This window comes from Eulemur rufifrons, chromosome 28 (assembly GCF_041146395.1).
Source record: "Eulemur rufifrons isolate Redbay chromosome 28, OSU_ERuf_1, whole genome shotgun sequence".
In the NCBI taxonomy this organism is placed as follows: domain Eukaryota; kingdom Metazoa; phylum Chordata; class Mammalia; order Primates; family Lemuridae; genus Eulemur; species Eulemur rufifrons.
This window is the reverse complement of record NC_091010.1, coordinates 66,079,803-66,105,930: the sequence shown is the minus strand read 5'-3', so window position 1 is coordinate 66,105,930 and position 26,128 is coordinate 66,079,803. Positions and strand designations below refer to the sequence as shown.

Here is a 26,128-nt window from a genome sequence, read left to right as displayed (position 1 = left end):
TGTCCTCACCTGTCTGACCTGATCACAGGGCTTCCTCAGCTGGACCTGGCGGCTCTTTGCCTCATACCTTGGGGAGCCGCAGCTGCGAGGAGCCAGTGGCAGCCATGCTCAGCGAGCTTGGAGGACTCCTCCCAACCCATTGTGATGCGTGAGCACCCACTCCCTGGCAACAATGGGCACCCCTGCTCCCGGCTCCTGGCAAAGGCTGAGAAGCAAAGATCGAGGAGGAGGAGTGGCTTCCAGCTGTGTAGGGCTGATGCCACGGAGAGGTGAGGGAGTCCACCTCAGCCCCCTTCGGCTTCCTGGAGAGAATGGCCAAAGGGAGGCGCTTCAACCCACCTTTAGACAAGGACGGAAGATGGGTAAGGAAGACGGCACCCCACATCCCTTTCATGCCATGTGAGTGTGGTCAGGGGCACAGAACTGGGTTCAGATCCTGCTTCTGCTCCTTACTGCAGCATGACCTTTGACAAATCACCTCACTTGGCCTCAGTGCCTTCATCTGTGAAATGGGAATCTCCTAACATTCTCGGGAGGACTGAAGGAAATAATGCATGTAAAATGCTCAGCACACTAGAACCTTGTAAATGTCCACTAGGCAGTGACTGTTGCCTTCTCTCCTTTTTCCTTTCTCCACAACATCTGTCTTCTAACGTACTATATAGCCTGTATTATGTGCATCACTCGTCTCCCCTTGCTAGAACATCAGCTCCACAAGGGCTCGGGGCCTTGTCCTTTTTACTCAAGGACACATCTTCAATGCCTAGAATGGAATCCAGAGCGTTGGAGGCACTCGGTAAATATTCGCTGAAGGAATTAGTCTTATACTAGAAATCTCTAAACAAAGTCCTGTTGGCTCGCAGTCTCTTTCCCTTAGTGCCACCAGACTGTGAAAGAAGATTCTAGGAACGCATCGTGCACTCATCTCGATCATTTGAAAATTTTGCTTTCCAGCTTCATGCTCTTCGATAGACCTCTCTTTTGATGTCCTTACACGCCCAGTGGTATTCATCACTGTTCTACCATCTTCCAGAAACATTTGGGTCACTGCTAAGTGTGGGGTCTTAGCCTTGTCCACCCAAGCGCTTCTCTTATTTGCTCTTTAACATGTATATTTCATGTGCTGACAGGTCTTTTCCATTTCTAATTTCTGCAATTCATTCACAGAAAGGTCAAGGGGGAATCACAGCAGTGGACTGTTGCCTGCGTCCTGCCTACACTCACAATGAGAGACGCAGAAAAACCTGGTGTCAAGTTATTTTAGGGCAGCACTAAGTAGAAAACTGGTTTAGAAATTTTGTTTGTTTAAAAGAAAAAAGAAAAATGGAAAAGATTTCATCAAGTTTAGGTCTGAATGCTTTAAAAAATTGACTGACTTACCCACTTGCACATAACCTTGGCTAAGTAGGTTAGTTTTTCTAAATCTCAGTTTCTTTTCATGTAGAATGTGAGCATAGTGTCCCAAGGGTACAGGGCTATTGTGGGGATCAATGACACATTCACAAGTGCTCAGTCTAATGCATGAGCACACAGTAATCGCTCAATTCTTGCTAACTAGAACACATGTGTTTATATGTGTATATATATTTATGCACACACACATAATATACACCCTGTTTCATTCCACAAAAATTTAAAGTAATGTATGAAAAATATACACAATAAAATAGTAAAAATAGTATAAATGAAATAAAAATTCATAACCAGTTTAAATATACTTTACAATAGGAGGCCGAGACTAGGAAAATACATAACAGATATATATGCCATAATGGTCTACACCATAGATATCTGGACACCAAATTTGACTCTGAGTTCCCTGGCAGTCAAAGTAAAATAAGAAATAGTGTCAACTACATAATGCTAATTACCCATGAAGAGAAAAACATTTTTCTCAGACTTAGTAGCTTCCCCTCTGTCTATCACCCTTTTATGAGTTAGGATTGTGTTTGTTTGCATATTATAAAAGGCTGACTACAGTGTCTTAACCAAATAGGGGTTTATATTTCTCAAGTGACAGTAAAATCTAGAAGTAGGCAGGCGAAGGCTGGGACAGCTGTTCTGCCCTCCTTAGTGTGGGGGCTTCCACCTCGAGGCTGTGCGTCCACAACCAAGGCAGGAAAATAAGGGGAAGGTCAAAGGATGAAAAGACAGAAGGCACTTGTCACCTGAATCTGTGCCTTTTTACTGGGAAAATAATGCTTTCCCAGCAGTCCTGCCCTGCAGACTTCTGCTCCCATCTCACTGGGTCACATGGCCAATTTAGCTGCAAGGGAGTCTGGGGAGGTATTTTCTAAGCAGCACATTGCCACCCCAAAGTCAGGTTCTGTTGTAAGGGAGAAAGCGAGAGTCATCATCTCATAGATAGACATTCATTGCATCCTCCTGTCAAGAGCCCAGGACTGCAACCCAATGCCCAGGTTTTAGGAGGAGAGCCACTGCCCCCCGGGGTTTGGCTTGAGCCCCTGGCATGAATCCTTTCTGCTGTCAGCACCTAAAAGCATAAAAGGAATAGTGCTGATCATGGAGTTTCCAAAGTAACTTGTAGATGAGTTGGGAAAATTAAAGAAATTTTTGGCTTTGAGTCAGCAGCAGCCCATTTGGGAGGACAGTAATTGCCACATTAGAGGTGACAGTCCTTTTGCAGTTGACCTTGCTGGTTGTAATCTGGCTGTTGCCGGGTGGGAAAGACTTTTTCCACACACTTTCACCTTCCTATTTAATATTTCAGTCATTGAGTGATTGAATGCAGCACCAATTTCACCGCCAACTAGTTAAAAAGCTATATTTCACGGTTACAATATCTAACAGAAGGGTTTATTTCACAGCTATCATGTTATAGCCATTAAATATATATTTTAAAAGAGTGAAATTAAAATGCTAGAGCCATTTTTTTTTTACAGCGATTTAGTTCACAGACTTGCAGAATACAAATGAACCCAAGGCAGTTGTCATTTATCTGGTGAGAGCCACCATTCTTGATGTCAGAACAACCGCCCCCACCCGTGGCCCGAGTTTTTCACGGCTTCCCAGGGAGAAGTGGAGGCTCGATCAGACCAGAGTCAGGGCGAAGGGAAAGGTTACCGGCCTGAAGGCCGTTTGTATTATTTACATTTACCTCTAAGAAATAATTGTTTGAAAACATTTAAAAAATAGAATACAGAATGAATTAGAAACACATAGGTTGACTTGGAAAAAAATTCTAGGTTATATTGTTAAGTGAGAAAAGCAAGGTGCAAGGCAGTGTGTATAACATAATCCAATTTTTGCAAAGCAATATAAGTCCTCTCGCATGTATAGGTGTTTGTATATGATCATATGAGAGCTCAGCTGTTAATGCTGTGAGCTGGGGTGGCAGCGAGGGTGACACGAGGGGGAGGGAGAAGGCAACCAAAAGTTACTGCTAAATGACAAGGTATTCATAATTTTTAGGACTCACATTTATGTTGCCATGTATGCAAAATTTCACATACATAGGGACATACATTCGTATGAGGATGTATGAAAAGGATGGTCACTGAGGAGATAAGCGGAAAGCGTGATAGGATTGCAGGAGATTTTTACTTCCTTCCTTAATGTTTTTCTTTAAGTTTTTTTAAGCCAGGAGTATATATTACCATTCTAATCAGAAACAAATACATTTATTTTTGTTGTGGAGAAAAAGACAATGTAATATCCACGTTTAATTAAGAAACGTTGAACTGGCGCGAAATGATGGTCAGTGGAAAGAAAGTCCCCTCCGTCCCTGATCCCCTCCTTCGAGGGGTCCCTGTGGCCAGTTTCCCACACGTGCTTGGGGGAGTCTGTGCACATGAAGCCGGGCTGGTCTGTGTGGTGTTTCATGGCCTTTGACCCCCATTCCTACTCTCCTCACCCTACACGGAGCCATTCGAGTGTGCGTAATGGGAGTTCTTTTATTCAGAGTGCCCTTGCACATCATGTATGGCTGTTTTGTGTCCGTGGATGACTTCGTTACATAAATGGTGCTGGGTTATGGACGTCGTTCTGTTTCTTTCTTCCTTTTCTCCACTCAGCATAGAATTTAAGAGGCCTAGCCACTGCTATGTGTCATCTAGCCATTGTTTCTCAGAGAATGCCCCACCACCCTGCACAGAACCCACCACTAAGTATCCGACATATGTAATGTAAGCCCCCCAGCTTGTTACGGAAACGGCAGCCTACTGAACACACTCTTGTGCAGAAGTTAATCAAAAGCCACCTGAATACACAGTTATATTGTGACTTGAGGAGGACTGGAGAGAGAATAGCAGTGCTGGCCCATGTCATTAGACTCCAAAAGAGAAGGAAGGTGTCACATTGCCGAAGGTGACAGCAATGGGTTTGGGGGAGGGAGGGAACCGCTGTGAGCAAAACCAGAACTGGCTAACAGTAGGTGAGCACTACTGGGGTGCATGCATTTTCTCCTTGTTCAAATCTACCAGATCAAGTAGCTATTACCACTCCCATTTTACAGATAGGGAAACCGAAGCTTGGAAAAGTTAAGTCTCTTGCATCCGGCTCACCTAGTAGGAGAGAGAGCTCCCCCAAATAATCCTCCTTGTCCTCATTTTTCTTGCTTCACACCCTTCTACCCCCTCTTTCTTTGCCCACCCTCTACCATCCCACATTCTACCTCACACCTACATTGCTGGAAGTTGGCTCACCCCACGGACCAGGGTTGGATCCTAGGCGCCAAGTACTGGAGCTCCCTGACCAGAGGAGGATCTCAAATAACACATTCCTGTCTTCTCAGAGTAGCCTGCTCACTCTCTGAGGGCCACACCCTCCTTCCCAGGCTGCAGAAACGTAGCCAGGCTCCAGCGCAGCAGGGGTGGCCCCTGTAACTTGAAACAACCAGCAGTGATGGCTCTGGGCCATTACAGTGTTTTTTGTCTTGGAAAGAATACTTGAAAATTGCAAAAATTATGCCATTTCCATTGCATGCCAGAAGCACCCAAATTGCATTTTAATCACTACACAGAGGAAGCCCTGATACTTGGCTTATAGAGCCAGATGTGTCTGGTTTTAATCAAGCCTTGTGCTATTTTTCCAGTTCCCTCACATTGGGCTAACGCGAAGGACACCAGAATCCATCACGAGTGCTATGTTAAAGGAGCCCCAGAATCCACATTTGTCTCGGCAAGTGAAGGAGAAGCTACCGCCAATATACAAAATCCGGGAGAAGGTGAGTCCAGAGCTGTGGCCCCAGCTACATGCTCCTGGGGCTCTCCGAGGGCAGGGCGCCACTGGCATTTGGGGCCAGACAATTCTTCCTTGTAAGAGGTTGCTCATTTTGCACCCCAACCTCATAGCCTGGTACTCTCCGAGGAGCTGCCTCCGGGTCCAGTTGATTTAGGCTGTCAATGGACAAGAAGCAACAGCCCTGGTTACAGCTGACAGTTCATTCTGCCTCCCCAACTGATTCATGAGCAACTTCAGGGGCACTGGACTGGCAGGAAGGAGAAGCTGGTGTTGACTTCACACCTGCCAAACTCACCCCATGACCTTGGGCCAGGGCTCTGTCTTCTGGGATCCATATTGGTCAGATGAAGAAGTTGGTCTACACGGCCTCAAAAGTTGTACCCAGGTTTTGGCTCCATGAGCCTATACACTTTTCCATCCTTGCCTCCACATAAAGTGTTTTGAAAGAGAATTTTTACGATTTTCAGAACGCTTGCAATGAGGTTGAATTTCAAAGCCCTAAGCTGATGTGCACATGTGCGTCCTCATGGCCCTGTGCCCTTTGCTCCATCTCTGGTGATGGGTTTAATTGTCTTACTTGGAGGTCACTCGGCCTCATCTGTCTTCCTTCCACACCACTGCACCCCGGTTCTGAAAGCATCCTGCAGCTCTGACGTGCGACCTCTCATCTCCGCCCATGCTCTCTTCCAGCAAGCAGTCAATAACAACTTCCCCTTCTCCGTTCACGACAATCGGCACGGTTTTGAGAACTCTGGCTACTATGTGGACTCCGTGAGTATTTCTTTCCTCGTTACTAACAAAATGGGGAGCGATGTCAGGGCTCTAGCTTTCGGAGGCGTGTTGAAGATAGAGGACTGACCTCAACACTGGAGCAAGGTCAACACAAAGGGACGTCTTAAACTAGACTCATAACAGGTTACAAAAAAAAAAAAAAAAACTCTCGAGGCTAAGTTCCATGCAGCTTTCAAAATCTGCACCGGATTTCTGACTAGGTGTATGTGCACTTTATAATTCTCAAAGTGCCTTCCCATGAATTGTCTCTTTTGTGAGCTTTCTTGCGAAAGTCTTCCATGGGAAGGAGGGACTGCTGTTCGTGTCTCTGGAAGGCAGAGCCAGGACCCCTGAGGAGAGGTCAGAGGGAGGGGGCGCTTTTACAGTATTTCTTAATGACTGGGGTTGCCTTTTCTCCAGAGGCAGTTGAGTTCCTGGTCACTGGAGAACATAAAGTCTGATAGCATGGTGGTTAGCACAGCACTATGGCATAAAAATGCAGTGCACGCTGCCTATGGAATTTAAAATTTTTAGTAGCTACATTCAGTTAAAAAAAATAGGTGAAATTAACTTAATATATTTTATTTGACTCAGTGATTTCCCAATTTATCAATTCAACATGTAATCAATATAAACAAATTAATGAGATATTTACATTCCTTTTTCCAAACTGAGTCTTTAAAATCCGGTTTGTATTTTACACTTATCTTACACATCAATTTGGAGGACTCACGCTGCAAGTGCTCAATAGCTAGTGGCCACCAGACTGGACAGCACAGGGTTAACATATCTTAGGTGGAAGGTTGTACCCCGTGATCTCTGAGAATCCTTACTGAACCTGCAAGTCCATGAGGATGCGGATGTTAATAATGCCCCAAATAAAGTGTTTGCCATATGCCAGCATCTCATAGTATCTCGTTTGATCCTCACAGCAATCCTATGGGCTAATTACTCTTCTCGCCCTCATTTAGAGATGAGAAAATTGAGAACCAGTGAAGTTAAACAACTTGCCCGAAGTTACTCTTTCCTCTAGGCTACAGTGTCTCAACTAAATCGAAGGGGCTTAACCTAAAAAACTGCTTCTGGCAGAGGGTTGAAAACAGAACCGGAACATCCTTGTTGCCCGCCTCTCTAAATGGAATGTTTAATATTGTTTTCTAAATAACCAAAGTAACGTATATCCTTTAAAAAACTCAGACAATACAGAATTATACAAAATTAAAAATACACTTCGCACCCTTATTTTTCCTTCATCACAATCTCACCTTGATAATTTACTGCTGGTTTGGTGAGAATTTGAGAATTTTTGCAATTTACACACAAACATACACACATAAATGTATATCTTATCAACTACATAAGCAGGATTGTACCACATATATTTTACCAGGGCTATGATAGTCTCATAGAAAACACTGGAAGCTTTCCAACTTTCTGTTCTGAAATAGTTCACATAACATTTGGATTTTCAGTTTAATGAAAGTTAGATTATATTTGCCCGTAAAATTACTTGAGTTTGATATTTTTTTAGAGTTAGTTTTTTATTACTTTTTCCATTTCTCCCTTGATTATTAATCTATTAAAATTTTCAACCTCTTCTTGGGTAGGTTTTGCTGATGCGTGTTTGTCTAAAATTTATCTAACTTATTTCAAACGTACTGGTATATTACCTCTTAAAATACTCTTATTTTGCTATTCTTTTAAATTTTTTTCAGTTGAATACGTAGTTCATATACTTACAATTGTTTTTGTTAATAAATTTATTAAAACTATGACTATTGTTCAGATTATTGCTTTGGCTACATCCAAAGATTTTTCTATTTAAGATCTTATTATTATTTGCTTCCAGATAGTCTTTGATTTAATTATTTTAATTTCTATTTTTACTAAAAAAAATTTAGAAGAATGTTTTGAATTTTCTATAAGGTTAGACTTTTTTTAAAGATCTTCTATTTGTTGCTAGTACCTAGTTTTATGGGTTATAGTAAGTTTTAAAGAGTATAATCTATACTATCTATTTTTTGAATTATGAGATTATTTTTGTTGTCTTATATGTGATTAATTTTAACAAGTGTTCCATGGGTGTTTACAAAGAATATATATTCCCCCCTGTCAGTTACAAAATTCTTTATTAATTCAGGGCTGTTAATTATTTTATTCAAATATTTCACATCCTTTTCTTAATTTTTGTCTTCTTGTGTCAATTTCTGCTTCTAAGATTATTCTTGAATTTCTAAAGTTCTTTTCTGCCTTATGTAGTTTAATACCATATCTTTCTGCAGAAAAAATCATGGTTGTTTTATTTTTTTGTGGCTTTTGCCATTTATCAATATGAAGCGTCCCTCTTTACATGCTTTAATACCTTTAGCCATTAATATCAGCACTGCCACTGTTTCTTTCTGCTAACATTTTTCCTTATGTTATGGTCCATTCCTTTGTTTTCATAATTTTTAGTCATTCTGTGTTGGATTGTCTTCTATTACAAAGAGAATACAGCATAGTGTAGGGCCAGGCATGGTGGCTCATGCCTGTAACCCCAGTGCTTTGGGAGGCTGAGGTGGGAGAATTGCTTGAGGCTAACAGTTTGAGGCTGCAGTGAGCTATGATCCTGTCACTTCACTCCAGCCTGGGTGACAGAGTGAGACCCTGTCTCTAAAAAAAAAAAGAAAGAAAGAGAAAGAAACAAATTTTTTTTAAAAAAAGAAAAATACAGCATGGTTAAAAAAATCTAGGAGTTTTTGTTTCTTGAGAATTTAACCCATTCACATTATTATGACAATTTATGTTTTTGGTTTCATTTCTGTCATCTTGTTTTTATGTTTCCTATTTATTATGTTTACATTTTGTTTCTTTTTTTTTTAACCCCTAGTAGAACAAAATGTGTTTCCTTTTTTTCCTCTCTCCTGACTTTGCTAGATTGAATTTATTGCATCACTCTGACTTCTACTGACGTTCTACTAGTAGTTACCCTCAAGCATAAATGTTTAAGAAATATACTAACACTATGTTACTATAAACATAGTATAGCATATTATATAAAATATATTATTATAAATAGTAATATAAAAATTAATAAATTAATTAACATAAAATTAATATAGCTTTTCCCCCAATATAAGGCAAGCCATCTGCAGTGTTTTATCTCACCTACTTCCCTTCCTAGGAGCTGCTGTGTTGGTGGCCCAGGTCATGTTCTCCCAACTCCTGGAGATGTCATTCCAGGACTTCAACCTGGAGCTCAAAGCAGTGGCCCTGACTTCTCTAGTTAGGTCTTCCTTTGTAGTGTTTGAAATTTTAAAATGAAAATGTAACCATAGGGGCCTGGAATGTTTTCCTCCTAATCTTCTTGTAATTCTTGCCAGGGCCTGGGACGTAAGAAGATCTTCCCAGATAAAAGGCAACATGGTTCAAGAAATTTCAATCTTTGGGCATGTGACTACGTTCCATCTTGTCTCGATGGCTTTTCAAATAACCAGATATCATATGTGTATAACGAAGCTGTGGTGGTCTCAACTTTCAGACGCTTTCCAAGACATTACAACGAGATATGGAGCACTTTCAAATTTATTCCCGAGCGAAGCTATACAGAGTTTTTGAAAAAGAAGCCAAGAGTAAGGTTTACTATTGACAAAAAGGCTGTTTCTTCACTGGAGCCCTAATCCTCCCAGAAGATTCTTGATGAGTTTTGTAATATTGATATTTCATCAGACATCTTAAATGTTTTCTGATCCAGCACTACCATTTAATTTTTGAAATACTTTTGTGATTTTTAATGAGGTTGAAAAACATTCAAATTCTTATAAAATAAAGATATGTGACAATGATCACATGTGTAAATAAACTTTTGAGATTGCCACCTTTACTTTGGGGGAGTTTTAAAAATTACGTCCTTAATACATGGTTACATTTTCACATTAAAAATTCAGACAATACAAACGAAGCAAAAGACCCTCACGATTTCACCCTATCTCCAATCCCTGTCTGTCCCCAGACGTAAGTTAACCGCTTGTTTTTAATCTGCATTTATAATCACATACATACATGTGCATAAAATTTTGAACATAAACTATGTTACAGAGTAAATAACATTCTACAATTTTTCTTTTGATATTTCCAAAAATGTGTAATATCTTGGAGTTCTGCAATATCAGTATGAATAGACTGATTTTTTAAAAACTGCTGCCCTTTATTCCCAAATATGGAGGCACTATATTTTTAAATTTTATCTTCTTATTAATGGGCATTTGAATTGTTTCTGATTTTTTGCTGTCAGACACAATGCTGCAGGAACAGGTTTGATCCACCTCTTTGGATGTCTGTTTCCATGCACCTCTGGAGTAGACTCTGAAAGTTACCTTATTAGTGCTGAGTTGGACAATATGCACAAAGTTTTAATATTATAGATATTGCCAATTGCCTTTGAAAAAGACTGTACCAGTTAAACTCCCACCAGCAGTGTCTGTGAGTTTCTGTTTCTCCTCCCTCACACTATCACTTAGATGTTTAAGGATATTTAAGGGGAATAAAGGTACCTTGCTATTTTCTTATTTTGCATTGCTCTAATTATTGGTGACGTTGAGTATCTTTGCCCATGCAGTGGCCATTTGTATTTTCCTTCTGTAAACTGAGTAGTGTCACCATCATTCTATACCACCATTTTTTAAATATTTTTCCTATACATAAATTTTAGAATAAGCTTGTAAATTAAAAAAGAAACAACACATTGCCAATTTGATAGAAAGTTCCTCAAATGTATTAATTTATGGGAAAACTGACATCTTTATACTCCCCCTTTGTTCAAATCCTATTTTATGTTCTTCAGTAAAGCTTATAATTTTCCTCACATAGGTCTGACATGTTTCTTTTCCATGTTTATTCCTGCATATTTTGAAATTTTGTGTCTACTTTGAATTTTTTTTTTTTTTGAGACAGAGTCTGACTTTGTTGCCCGGGCTAGAGTGAGTGCCGTGGCGTCAGTCTAGCTCACAGCAACCTCAAACTCCTGGGCTTAAGTGATCCTACTGCCTCAGCCTCCCGAGTAGCTGGGACTACAGTCATGCGCCACCATGCCCGGCTAATTTTTTCTCTATATATTTTTCGTTGGCCAGATAATTTCTTTCTATTTTTAATAGAGACGGGGTCTCGCTCTTGCTCAGGCTGATCTCGAACTCCTGACCTGGAGCGATCCACCCGCCTCGGCCTCCCCAGAGTGCTAGGATTACAGGCGTGAGCCACCTCACCTGGCCTGAATGTTTTTTTAAAGTTGTACTTTTAGATTGGTTTTGGCTGATGCATGACAAAGCTATTGATTTCTATACGTGAATCTTCTATTTGGCCACCTGGCTAAACTTCTGATAATAAATAAATAAATGTTCTAAGAAAATAAGAAGAAAATTTTAATAATTTTTCAGTTCATTTGCTTCTGGATTTTCTATGTGGACAATTATATTATTTGCAAGAGTGATAATTTTATATCATTTCTAACATTTATACTTTGCTCCTCCGTTTCATTGCATTGGATAAGACCTCAGGTACAATTTGAATATTATCACAGATTATTAATACATATCCTTATTTTATTTCTGAATTTAATGGGGCTCCTTCTAATGTTTTAACAAGAAATGGACTTTTGTTATAGGTTTCAGATAGATAAGGTTTATCTAGCTATCTTGTGTTCTTAGTTTCCTAAGAATTTTTGTCCTAAAATATTTTTAAAGTATATGTACATGGGAAAAATTTCAAAGAAAATAAAAATAAACTGTGAAAAAAGAATTTTCCTCACATCTCTGACATTTTTCCCCATTTTTTCTCCTAGGGCCAGCCCTATTGATAGCTTTTATGTGTGTGTTCTTCCTCGGTTGTCTGTGTACAGGTTCTATTTTTCTTACACACACACACACACACACATCCCATTCGGTTGTTGCTTTCTACCACTCCCCTGCCAACCACACTTACAAATGTGTCTTTGAAATCATTCCGTATCAGTTCTTAGAAATCCACTCTTTTCTTGGAAAAACATGGCTGGCTATTATTCATAGTTATCCATTACATGGATGAGCCATTGTTCCTGTAGGTTTTGACAGCCATTTAGGCAGTTTTCAGTCTTTTCCTACTATGAACAATCTGGAATAAACAACTTTATAGATAAATATTAACCTTCATCTGTGAGCATTTCTATATGGTAAACTCATAAAAATAAACTTGTCCAGTTAAAGAGTATGTGGATTTAAAATTTTAGTTCATATTGTCACATTTTCTAAAAGAGGTTGTGCTCCAGCCTGCAGTTTCACCCCCAAGGCAGGAGATAGGAGAGCACCTGTCTTCCCATACCCTTGCGTTATCAAACTTCGTATTTGCCAATTTGTTAGCCTAAAAAATGGTGTTGCATTTTCATTTGCATCTCTTTCCGTGTGTGTGTGTGTGTGTGTGTGTGTGTGTGTAGCTATTGAAAAGCCACCTGTATTTCTTTTGCTGTGAACTGTTGATCTGTATCTTTCACTAATTTTTGTATCGGTTTGCCTTATTCTTTAAATCATTTGTATGATTTCTTTACATAGTAAGGTATTAAGCCTGTGTATCAAATATGTTTTGTTTCATTTTTTGTTCTTCTTCGTTTAATATACATAAATTAATAGACTTTGTTTTTCAGAGCAGTTTTAGGTTTGCAAAAAAATTGAATGGAAAGTTGAGTTCCTATGTGCCCACTATCCCCCACGCCTCCCCTCAGTTTCCCGTTATTAATGTCTTGCAGTAGGGTGGTCTATACCTTATTTTTAGCCCTGCATATTTTTCAACGCAGTAAAATGAATGAATCTTTTTTTTAATGGCTTCAAGATTCCGTGCCTTGCTTAGGACTTCCTTTGTTTGAGATTATTAAGTAATTCTAAGAGTTTGTGTTATGGTTCTTGTTGTTGATATATGGAGTGACATTATAGCAAAGAATGTTCTGGCATTTATTGAGATGATCATATATATTTTCTTTATTAATATGCTAAGGTAATGAAATATATTAACGGATTTTCTAATCTTCAACCACTCTAGCATTTCTTGGGACAAACTCTTTTGGTTATGATGTATTATTCTTTGATATATTCAGGACTTGATATGCAAATATTTTATTCACTGTCTTCTTGTTTTCAAACTTCTGCAATTATTATTTTAGATTTGAGTTAAAGGCAGATTTCTCTCCTTTTCTGTCCTCTGACACTGCTTATATAAATTGCAAATATTTATAGAATTTGCACAAAACCTACCACTGGACTTGGTGCTGTTTAGGTGCAGATCTTTGGATGTCTTTTCAGTTTATTTTTACGGAGATTGGTCTGTATGTTGCTTCTATTTCTATTTTTTTCTTTTTCTAATTTTGGTCATTTTTGTTTTTAGGGGAAATCATTTGTTTTTATTAATTTTTAAAATTTTAGTGTTTTAATATATTTTCTTTAAGGCTTTAAAGTCACATCCTGTCTTTTGACATTTTGAATATTGTTTACATGCCTTTGTACTGTTTACACACTCTACATTTTTGTTGTTTGCTTTTGATCTCATTAACTTATGCTTTTGTGTTTACTAATTCTTTTCTTGGGCTTATTTTGATTTTCTTTTTCTCGCTTCTCAAGGTGAAAGCTTAACTCAATTATTTTCAGTCTTTTCTATTTTCTTGTAAATGTGGTTAAGGCTACATCCTTGGAATGGCACTATACACAAACCCACACACATCCCTATACACACACATACATATGCATAAACACACCCACATATATACACACACATACACACACAAATATATATATATACACACATACTCACATGTACACACTCATATACATACATGCACACACATACACACATACACACAAAACATGTGCACACACACACATGCACACACATACACATGTACATACATACACACATATACACACATTTACACACACATCATGGTGCTCCCCTTATTGTTCATTTTCAAATAGCTTGTAATTGCTTTCTTTTTTAATCCAGGAACTATTGAGAAGGGTATTTTAAAAGTTACTCTTTCATTGTCAGTATTTTATTAATGATTAAGTAATTTCTGCATTGTGGCCAATGATTAAGATTTGTGTGACTTCTGCTTACTGAAAATTTAAAAATGTTCTTGTGGCTTAACACATGGTCAATTTCTGTGACTATTCTACATATATTTGACAAGGATGTGCCATCTCCCTTTTAAATAAATCTATTTTGGGAAATAATTATAGGGCCATAGCTTGTTGTCAAAAAATTATACAAAGAGGTTCTGCCTACTCTTCACCCAGTTTTCTCTAATAACATCCGGCATACTGTGGTACAATAGTGTATTCATTTTCTATTGTTGTGTGTCTTAGTCCATTTTCTGTTACTTATAAGAGAATACCTGAAACTAGGTAATTTATTAAGAAAAGGAATTTCTTTCTTTCAATTATGGAAGCTGAGAAGACCAATGTCAGGGGGCCGCATCCGGTGAGGGCCTTGTTGCTGGTGGGGTCTCTCTGCAGAGCCCTACAGCTGTGCAGGGCATCACCTGGGGAGGGCCTGGGCATGCTAATGTGTTCTCTCTTCCTCTACTTATAAAGCCACCAGTTTCCCCATGATAATCCATTAATCCATTAACCCATTAATTTATTAATCCATGAATGGACTAACCCATTCATGGGAGCAGAGCCCTCATGACCCAATCACCTCTTAATGGCCCTACCTCTCAATATGGCCACATTGGGGATTACATTTCAACATGCGTTTGGGAGGGGACAAATATTCGAACCATGATGCTGTGTAACAAATTACTGCCAACGTGTTGGCTTATAACAACACCACCATTTGTTAGCTCACAGTTCTGCAGGTTAGCAGGCTGAGCACATGTGGCGAGGTCCTCTGCTCAAGGTCTCACAGGCTAAAATCAAGGTGCATGCTGCACTCTCATCTGAGGCCCACAGTCCTCTTTCAAGTCCGTGTGGCTGTGGCACAATTCAGTTCCTTGTGGTTGGAGGACTGAGGTCCTGCACTTCCTCGCTGGCTGTGAGAAGGGGCCTTCTTAGCCCCTGTAGGTTGCTGCATTCCTGGCTCCACAGCCCCCTCCAACTCCAAAGCCACAATGGAGAATTTCGCTCCAGTTGAGTCTCTCTCATATTGTACAATCTCTTTCACCTTTTCAGGGGACCAATTGATTAGGCCTGGCCCACCAGGGATAATCATATTTCAAGATCAACTGATTTGGGATCTTAATACATCTACAAAATCCTTTTTGCCATATAACATAATATAATCACGGGATTGATATGGTGTCATATTCACAGATGCTGCCCATACTCAAGGGCAGGGGATTATTCAAGAGTGAGGGTCATTGAAGGTCATCTTAGAATTCTGCCTGTCACAAATATCCCAACATTGGTGCAATTCACAGGCCTTACTTAGATTTTAAGTTTTACATGCACGTGTGTGTATATGTGCATGTATTTTGCTGGCTATAAAATTACATGAGATGATATCTAGTTTGTCAATTAGCTAATCTATCTGACATTTACATGATATGCACACTTGGAAAGTAGGTAGGGTATTTCACTCTCAGGATCCTTGTCTTTTCATTTTTAATTTTATGGGTTTTTTTTTTTTAGCTATAGAAAATTTTCGTCAATTATTTCTTTATTTTCTCCCTTCTGTGTTCTCTTTTTCTTCTAGAAGACCTCTGAAACTGAAGTATCTAGATCGATCTTCTTTGACTCTCCAGTGTTCCTTTATATTTTCCATCTACTTCTCTATTTGCACTGGTTTCTAGAAGAATCCCTAAGCTTCATCTCCCAGTTTAGTAAGTGGCTCTTCAATTATCCATTCTGCTATTTAGCCAATCTACTGAGGTTTTCCTGTAACCAAACAACATTTTAATTTCCAAGGTCTCTATCTGGCTTTTATTTATGGATGCAATGTTTAATTCTGCCTGATAATAATTTTACTTATTTCTATATCTTGTTATTTTTCTCCATTCATTTGGCTTCCTCAGGCATTGCTATGTCTATTTGCCTTTCTTGCATGGTGCAAACTTTTGTGAATCTTGGTTTTGGAGGATCCTTGACAGCTCTTCTGTGAGCAGTGTCTATGTTCTCCTCCCGCCATCGGCATGAGGGTGAGTGAGAGGTGGAAGGGGCTGCCCTGGGTGTAGACAGCAGCACGTCTTCTGGGAGGGGCTCCCAGTTTGCCTGTTGCAATCTTCCTGGGACACTGCTCTGTCCTCCTGGCCCGAGTAACTACATCCCCACCTGTGGCACTGATGTGGATCCCGTTCACTGCTTGGCACAGAATGTGATGAGGACCAGCCCTGGTAGAGAACCTCTCCAGACAGCTCCATCAAGTGCCCTGGGCCCCGCCTCCTCCCAAAGTCATGGCCTCCACGCCAGCACCCCTGCGGCAGTTCATATGTTTGCGATAGAGCTGCCCGATAGAACTACCTGTGCCCAGTCGGATCCCACCTGCCTTCCATCCCTTAGAAAATCGGATCACTTGCCATAGATAGAAGGTAATCTCAAAGGAAATACAGCGGAAAAACAAACAAACAAACAAACCAATGTGATTAGATTCCAGCTGGACAATGTTGCCCCTAAAGACCTCTTGTCTGAGGCCGGCCCTTGGGTGGCTGAAATAGGAGATTCATATTAGAGAAGTGTGACACGTATTATCACCAAACCCACGGTTCTTTCCTCGGCCTAAACAGAAGGTTTGGAATAGAATAGAAAAAGAAACAACCTTCTTAACATGTAAATCAATATTACCAAGGCAGCATTGGCAGCCACCTAAAAACTCTCTTCCTTACGTTAGGAAATAAAGACTAAGGGTTTTTATGTTCACTAAAATTAAACCTTAAAAAATGACACACTAAAATAAAGTGACTATCAAATGACATTTTATACATCTTAAATTAGTAATCATGCTAGTTCCCGCTTTCTGTCCCTTTTTGTGCGGGAGACTTTGTAAGTGCTCTCTCCTGTGCCCGGTTTCAAAGAGATGCTTGGCTTTTGCTGTGGTTTGTGTGCATAGAATGCCTGAGGACAGGCAGGTTTTGTGACATCTGAGCTGCTTCTGATGTCCAGTCCTGCTCCTTGGGTCCCATGCCTGATGCAGACACTCACAGTAATCGGATGCCTGAACATCTTTTTGCGATGGCCTTGTGCACAACTCTGAAGTCCATAATTGACACACACGGTCACATGGCTTTTCATCTCCGCCTCTGACATGCAGGAATGTCATTCTGCACCAGGTGCATTTTCTTCCAATTCCTTTTCTTCTCCCTGGGAGTCCCCACAAAACCCTCACTTGTGGAGACTTCTGCCTTTTCTTGCCTTTCTCTGCCCAAAGACCAACAATCACCAACAAAAGTGACACATAATTCAATTTCCTCCAAGTTAAATTTTAAAAATTACAGAACCAAATCTGCAATTATGTGAAGGAGAGAAATGAGGATTCTTGTTGGGGGAGGTTTATTTACCATCTATAGAAACACAAACTAGATAACTTCCCCTTAAAGCCAGTATCGCTTGTTTTCTACATAAAAAATAAACAACGCTGTCCAACTACCTCACAATTCTCAATCCAGCAAACCAAGAATGAAAGGAAACTGCACTTCCATGGAGGGGCGGGTCCTAGGGGCTCCAGCACAGATGCCCCACATATGATAACCTGCTTTATGAAAATAAAAATCTTTAATAAACTTGGCACTATGTCAATGGTTTGCTGTTGCTGGTTCTTTGTTTTAGTGTGTTGTTTTGAACGGAGGAATAAACAAACAGCCAGTTAAAGAAACCCCAACTTACTAATCAATTACATGCAGGTGTTTATAGATTTCTTCCATTTTAATGAATTAGACTTGGACTTGTGCCATCTGAGAAATGACTTAGACACTAAAAGAACAGCTGAATGGCTTGGTAATAACATTTTGGAGTGATGCTGCCTAGTATCCATTCTAGACCAATAGCAGGAATCTTCAGTTATTTGCTGTGCACTTAGTAGGCATGTGCATAACTATTGAGTATCTAATTTATATTTGCAAAAATCAGATCTAAAGGTCCTTAGACATGACAGTTAAAAGGGCAACATGATGATTTCCTATGAAACCAACTCTTAAATGCTGCCTATTTTTAGGCAGAAGCATATTTTCATTTGGTCTGTTTTGACATTTAGGACTATGATTTAAAGATTGCCTTGTGTCTTCTTTTCATTTTGAGCATCTTGTGCCTGTCTTTGGCCAAAGCCATTTCTGTCCTTGGTGGCCATGCACAGGAACCAGATATTGTGACTGTGTTTCTCCTACCGTGGCTGATAACAACAGCCATTCTAGGAACACTTTCCACTGTGCAGTTTAGTGGCCAATTGCAACTGCAACCAAAGTTCAGGACATATCACTGCTGACCTGTGGGTCAGGAGAAAAGGACATTTCACCACAATTAAACATTTTTTTTTTCACCTATGGAAGAACTGGTCCCATATTGAGGATTCCTGGGGGAGAGATGGGTGTTCGGGAGGAAGGGTTGAAATGGTGAGCTAACTATAGGCATCCCATATGTTCTGCTGAGTTCAGGGAAGAATCCATGCTGTTATGGTAACACCCTGAGAACCACAAAACAAGCAGGAAGAATCAATTTTCTCCTTCGAACTCTTTGCTGCCACCCACAATCTTTGATCCTAGCGTGGTGCTGGGAGCCGGCGATGTGGGAAGATCCCCTGTAGCTCTACCTTGGGCTCTGTGGCTTGGCAGTAACCCTGCCTTTTTCTGGGTGAAACAAGCCTGCAACTTCCCAAACACACGGGTAGTCATGGTGCTAATCCTGGTGCCATGTGAGGATGGGAAAGTGCTAAGTGTGAAATGCTGTACACTGCCTTTATAAGTACCCATCACAACAAACCCAAACATATCATTTAACATACAATATTTAAGTAAACATGTTACGGATATACCAAAATAATCCCCCCAAATATTAAACAACAAATCAACCCCCTGTCAGAGCCTGACTCACTGAATAAATGGAATGAATAAAATTGTAACTCATGCGCTTGACTACGGCTCTATGAACTTGTTGAATTTGTTAGGTGTAGCGTGTGATTTCTGCACAGAGTAACCAAAATAACTTCAAATGCCTTATTTTCTCTCCCAATCAAAATTAAACTGCAAGTTCCCAAATTGGGTAATACAGGCACAAGAACGCAAATCATGTTTTCTTCCCTCCTTCCCTTCTGCCTGTCCAAACAGGAGCTAGCATCAGAATGTTCAGATCCAAGAACAATTATTTCTATACCACTTGGGCACTGATCTGACTGCCTCATTTTCAGAGGACAATTCCAGTTCCGAACGGAAAGAACAACTCTGCTCATTATCCACGTTCCATATAGCTATTTACAGGATCGTGAGTGACCGGAGCGGAATGCTACAACCTTTTCTGCTGAAGAACATACTGTTATTCCTTAGGCCTGAAGGAGAAACATCTTAAATATCTTTCCGCTGTGTATAACCTTTGTCTAAGATTCCAGGACAGGTATCAGCTGTGAGTGGCGTATCCAATCCTCCTCCAACAATTGCCATTGTGGTTCCAAAAAAGGATCTGGAGGTCTCAACATAACCCCATGGGAGAAGTCTTAATTGTTCCTCCAAAGAGTGTTTTGTGTTGAAAGCGATGCCTACTACCCATGCCGTTCTAGATCGTTAAAGGAAGTATTTGGCTCTGCCGAGTATCTCCAATCAATCAGGACAGTTTGGTTAAAGCAGATACTGTTTGCCAACTGAAACCAGGCTGATTTCTAGCTCATTCCCTAATATGGCCCTGTCCCCTCCCCCCCCACCTCAGGACACAACCTCTCTCTCGACTGCCCCATTCTCTTTGGGACAGGTTGTGTAGCCAGCCACACGACCACGTGTACCAATATGAATACATGGTAGACACACCCAAAGCCCTCGTGTGCTTACTCCCTGTCCAGTGACTATGTCTGGAGCCCTTACTCTGTGCTAAGCCCTGTGCTGGCCTTGGGTACAAGCGTGAGCAGCAGCAGACTCCATCCTCGCCTGTAGAGCATCCAGCCTAGACTATCCGTCAGACAGCAAAACGCAGCAGCCCCCTCGCCATGGCAAAGATCGTGAGCTAAAGATGCCGAGCGAGTGTGGATCAGGCTAGGATACTTTGAAAGGTCATCATAATTTTATTAAGCTGTGATCAGGGAGAGAAGATAAATGTCACAGAAATGTGTTTAATATTGGATACATATTATATTATGGAACAATTATGAATTGGTGTTTCTTTTGTACATTAAAATTTGGGTATGTGTAAGGGTGAAAGCTGAGTCTAATTTTTTATCTGCTAGATGAGGAATTGATTTTAATTCTTTCTCTGCTAATTAAAGGAAAATTAGAAAAACAAACTATTTACTAAAGCCCTAAATATATTTTGATTACCTACAGATATAGGGAGTTATTTTGGCTTCATTTATTTATTTACTGAAAGTGCAATGGTGGAGAGGGCTAAGGGAACGTGAAGTCTCAGGGCTGCTCCTGGGTGGCGGTAGGCAGCAGGTAGCCCCGCTGGATTGGGGTGACCTGCGCAGGGGCACAGTAGAGGGACCAGGTTGGAGGAGAAGGCGAGTGTGGTTGCAGACAAGTTGTGGTCAAGGTGCCAGGGGAGGCAGAGGAAAATCTCTAGCAGACAGCTGGTGGCTTGGAACAGCTCAGGATGAGGATGAAACATACAGGGAAGAGATGCCATGACAACTTGATGGAAGAATGGAGTCAGCAGAAGGATTTTTTTTTTTTTTTTTTGCTAAAAACAGCAGAAATGTATTATCTTATAATTTAGGAGGTCAGAAGTCCACAGTGTGTCTCACTGGACAAACATCAAGGCAGAGGGCTGCTTTCCTTTCTGGAGACCCTGGGGAGAATGCATTTCTTTTCCCTCTCCAGCCCCTGGGGCTGCCTGGGTTTCTGGCCCCTCCCCCATCTCCAGAGGCAGCAACATTGAGCCCAGACCTCTCTCACTGCATCTCTGTGGCTCTGTCTTCTGATTCCCTCTCTCTCTCTCTCTCTCTGGCAGGATTTTTTTTTTAAACATAAGGAAAGAGTGGTGCTTACAGACCAAGGCAAAGACGTGAATGGAAATGGGCAGACTGAGGTTGCATGAGGATGGGGAAGGTGGGAGGTGAGGCAGGTGTGGCATCGGGTGCCTGTGACCTGGAAGGGAGACCTGCCTCCAGGTGGGGGTCATATGGCTCGAGTGGGTGGGAAGAGATGAGTGAAACTTAGGAGAGAGGGAGGCAGGGGAGGAATCCCTCTGGAGCGATGGCTTTGTCTTAGGGAGGTGGAAGGCAGGGTGTCAGGTGAGCACGAGGCACCTGAGATCACCCTGGGGAAGGAGGGCAGGCTGTGGAGTCGCCCTTCAGGGAAAGCCATAAAGAACCAGGACAGAGCTGGAGGAGGCCCCGCAGAAGGGAGATGGTCTGGACTTGCAGGGGTTTCATGGCTGTACTTCGGGGTTTTTCCAATGGGGCTCAGTGGATCAGGACTGGGGCAGGAGAAAATGGCGAAAGGGGAGTAGAAATCTCCCCATAGGGAAAAGCGGGAGACTGTGCCATGAGAGGGCCTGGGGCGAGGCCACTGCCCTTCGAGCTACCTCCTGGGTCCCACTGGACCAGCTGAGTCAGGTCCCTGGGGGCAAGGCCAGCTTCGGTAGTTTTTAAAAACTCCCCATGTGCTTTTAGGGTCAGCCAGGGCTGAGAACTGCTGGTGGGACTGGAGGACATGTACATCCAAAAGAATTGAAATCAGTATCTCAAAGACATACGCACACTGCTGCGTTCATTGCAGTACTATTTACCATGGCTAAGACGTGAAACGACCAGGGTACCCACCAACAGGTAAATAAAGAAAATGTGGTATATATCAATACACACCATGGGGTCTTATTCAGTCTTAAAAAGGAAGGAGATTCTGCAATATGTGCAACATGGACAGACTTTGAGGACATCGTGCTGGGTGAAATAAGTCAGACACAGGACACATACTGCACGATTCTACTTACATGAGGTGCCTAAAATAGCAAAATTCATAAAAAACAGATACTGGAATGGAGGTGACCAGGGGCTTGGGGGCAGGGGAAATGGGAATTATTAATCAAGTATAAGGTTTCATTTAAGTAAGATGAATAAGCTCTAGAGATCTGCTCTACAACATTGTACCTGTAGTCAACAATAATGTATTACACACTTAAAATGTAAGAGGAGAGATCTTATGCTAAGTGTTCTTACCGCACACACACACAAATGCACTAGGGCTTTCGGGGAAGCTAGAAGGGAACTGAGGGAGAGAGGGATGTGCATGGAGAAGGCAAGGACAGACCCGAGTTGGGGTGGGGAGTGGAAGGGGGAGGGGGCTGGGGTAGAGGTGGGGGGTTAGGGGGGGCTGCAACTGGTGTGATGGCCGGTCACAATGTGTAGGTCAGATTTATAGAACTGGAAACCGGAATTAGAAAAGTCATATTTGTGAACTCATTTGGAATTTTTATGAGATTATAAAAATTGAATCTCATTTGGTTATTCGTTTAAGGAATCACCTGTGTAAAATAGTCCAGCACACACAAAGTGTAAATATTTGAAGTGTTCTAGAAATTCAGGCTGCCCAGTCACTGAGCAGAGAGGCTGAGAAAGCCCTGGGAGGCTGGGATCCCGTCTGGGCTGCGGGTGGAATCATCGGCCGAGAAGCTCATTCATGCCGTGCGCTGGGGCTGGCGGGTGTACACGAATGGCAGGAACTGAGAGAATGCGGGCAGGGCCCGTGGGCCTGAGATGACACCAGGACGCTGCCAGGTTCTCAGGCCTGGAGGATGGTAGTGTATAGGGACAAGAGAGAGACTGTGCACTTCCCCCATCTGCTGTACCTCTGTACCACAGTGTGCAACATGCTGCCCATTGTGCAGGGCATTGTCACAAGGGCACTGCCAAAAGGACATTCCGGAAAGTCTTTGCCATGGACAGTTGTCAAGGCTGGTCTTGGCTTACTGGTTGAGAGAGAAGCTTTGGTCCCCAGCTCAATTACTTTCTATCTTTGTGATCATGTTACTTCTAAGTCTTGGTTTTCACATCATCATATTGGGGCTAATTACAGGACTTACTTTATACGATTAAGGATCACATGAGAGAATGCACGCAAAGTGTTTTTCAAACGCTGTGATGGAGGAAAGAAAGAGCTCCATGTGCAGGAGCTATAGCTACCTGGAAGATTCTGAAGGCCAGTTGGTGGGGCCCGTCCAGTGACTCCTCTGGGTCCCTTCTCCTGAATGCATGGAGCAATGAGGTGGTACCCACTTCTTGTCAAGACTCAAGGCCCTTGTTACAATTCTCCTGCACCAAACGTAGATTCCGCTAGTTCCTGGAGAAACACAGAATATTATGTTGGCAGTGGGTCTGGTGTGGTCTTGGCCCCTTTCCCAGCCTTGCTGACGGGGAGACCTGCTCATTCCATCTTGGCCCGAGCTGGAGGTAATGTCACCGCCTCCTCTGAGCTATGTCTTTGAGATACTGATTTCAATTCTTTTGGATGTATATGTCCTCCAGTCCCACCAGCAGTTCCCAGCCCTGGCTGACCCTAAAAGCACATGGGGAGTTTTTAAAAACTACCGAAGCTGGCCTTGCCCCCAGGGACCTGACTCAGCTGGTCCAGTGGGACCCAGGAGGCAGCTCGAACAGCAGAGCACGGCCAGAGCACGGCCCTCTTGCATGTTGGGTGTCTGTGTACAGCTTCCTCTTCCACTCCAGCTGTGAGCAGCTTGAGGACAAGGCTCACCATCCGTGATTCCACCTTGTCACAGTGCTAAGCTCTCTCTGGCCAATTGCACTAATGAGCAAGGGAGTGTTTTCAACACGGCCAACCACTAAATCAGTGTTTGCAGATCTTGGCATTTTTTTAACCTTCTAATTTTTTTTTTTATTTCAGCATATTATTGGGGTACAAAAGTTTAGGTTACATATATTGCCCTTGCCTCCCCCTCCCCCCCAAATCAGAACTTCAAGCGTGTCCATCCCCTAGACGGTGCGCATCACACTCATTATGTATGCATACACCCATCACCTCCCTCCCACATCTGCCTGACACTCAATTAATGTTATTCCTAAATGTGCTCTTATAACCTTCTAATTTTTAACAAAATGGATGCTACCCATTCTCGCAAGCAGCAACTATCATTTTGCTTTACAAAGTTGCAGCAGGTAAGTAAAGATGTGTCTGCAAAGATGACATTTTACGAAAATCATATTTGTGGAAAAGAACTCTCCAATTTTTCTCCTCTGAAGGTAGATTCCCTTCGTTATTTGTTTAATAGCTGGGATCACAGGTTGAGAAGGTAACAATTTCACTCTGGACTAAGTATATGAAGAGATGCATTTCACAAGGAGAAGTGCCCAAAGCAAGAGCTGCTTTCCCATCAGGACTCTGGTCAAGACCAACAACCCCATGGGCTTGCAGAGGAACTTGTCACAACAACACACCCTCCCAGGGATGTCACGAAATGTGCGGAGGCAAATGAGGTCAGATGGCCTCCTCTGCTTGGCGTCAAAGAGAGGCCCAGCAAAGTTGGGATCAGGCTTCCCCTGGCTCTGCAGAAGGAATCACACTGTCTACCCTTTAGGTCCCCAAGCACTCAAATGCTACACGAGATTAATCAGATTCAGAGAACAGTTTTTTTTTTAAAACCGTGTATGTAACAAACATCCTTTATTCTTTCCCTTAAATGACTATACGAAGATCAGTTCATTGTTTTTAAACACTTGGACAAAAACCACAATCTTCCTCCCCCTGCCCCCCAAAACCCCACATATGGTAATTTTTTTAAACCAGAAAAACCGAAGGTCTCCAATGCCGAGGAGCAGACTTGAACCTTAGAGGCAGTGGGGTGGGTACTAATGGCCCCATAAAGTGCTGCCCAGCCTCCGCCTAACGCCTAATTACGCACCGGCCTGCCTTTGTTCACCGGCATCTGCTTTCACAATGCAGTCAAACAAGGTAGAACTGTGTCCATTTATGGGAAAGTCAAAGACCAATAAATAAAAAGTTTAATTTCCTGATTCCCTGAAGTCGATGGGGCTTAGAAAGTACTCGCCAACCCTTCCGACAATGGTCTTTCAAAATAGTGTGTGAGCAGCACCTAGTATCAAATTTCATTGCTCATAAAAAAGGATCAGATAATGTAAAGTGAAAAAAAGCAGGATACAAGGTACATGGTGTTTACAACGAAAATGTGGTCTGCTTATGTGGAAGGACTGGAAGTGCATAATCACTATCAGAACCTTGGAGGTGGGGACACGATTTGGGGAGATTGTTTTTCCCTCTGTTTTCTGAATTTTCTGCTGCCATATTGGTTTTACAACAAAAATTAAAAAAAAAAAATCTATTGGTAAAACAGTTAATCGTTGAACAGATGCTGTTACTCAGAACAAAGCATCACAGGAGGCTTCCAATGTTAAGCGAATCAGCTGTAACCTGAGAACAGCAAATAAGAGTCACCGGACTGAATTTCTTAGCTTCACCTGGAGAGGTGTTGCCTCCGACCGAGTTCCAAAGTTGCTACCATTCATAAACAATAATCCCTCATCAGCTTTTTCCACCTATTGAATTCTTCCAGGTAATTAAGAATCTTTAGGAAATTTTCCCTCTGGAGAGATGAAGTGGAAAGATGAGGCAGTGGGGTGTGCATGTAATTCCAAGCTCTAGTAAGAAACCGGCTGGGGGGCGGGGGCGGGGAGGGGGACACGAGCTGGAGCGTGCACTGCACGTGGCTGTCCACTGGGAGTGGATGCTGCGTGCATGTGAACAGGACCAGTGCTGACCCGCCCTTGCCCATATAGTCAGGTTCAACAGGGCCCCTACCTGAGGGGCCCGTGCAGCTGGTGACAAATGCATGAGCTGGACTGGTTCTGTTCTTTCCCGCCACCTTCCCTGGTGTCTCTTTCCCCAACCATTTCTCAAACAGCGGTCCTCAGAGTCACACTCAGCCCTCCCCCTACAACCCTTCCTCTCCCCTCTCCTCTTTCTTGCATGCATTTTGTGGGTCACTTATGTAGACAGCCATTTGTTCAGCAAAGTCTGCTAAACCTTCCGAGGTGCCAGGCCCTGTACTAGGCACAGGAGACC

At 41.9% G+C, this 26,128-nt stretch overlaps 1 protein-coding gene across 1 annotated transcript; it reads left to right on the top strand.

The window, feature by feature from the left end:
* Positions 1-311: 311 nt before the first annotated feature.
* Positions 312-9,835, top strand: TEX36 (testis expressed 36). The gene is made up of 4 exons (XM_069460900.1): positions 312-362; positions 5,054-5,185; positions 5,893-5,973; positions 9,336-9,835. Exons 1-4 carry the CDS (start codon positions 312-314, stop codon positions 9,630-9,632), a joined length of 561 nt encoding a protein of 186 aa, XP_069317001.1. The 3' UTR covers positions 9,633-9,835.
* Positions 9,836-26,128: the final 16,293 nt, after the last annotated feature.

Coding starts and splice junctions, on each gene's coding strand:
- TEX36 (XM_069460900.1), top strand. CDS start 312: ATGGCCAAAGGGAGGCGCTTCAACCCACCTTTAGACAAGGACGGAAGA. Junction 363..5,053: donor TAGACAAGGACGGAAGATGG/GTAAGGAAGACG, acceptor CTATTTTTCCAG/TTCCCTCACATTGGGCTAAC. Junction 5,974..9,335: donor CTGGCTACTATGTGGACTCC/GTGAGTATTTCT, acceptor AATTCTTGCCAG/GGCCTGGGACGTAAGAAGAT.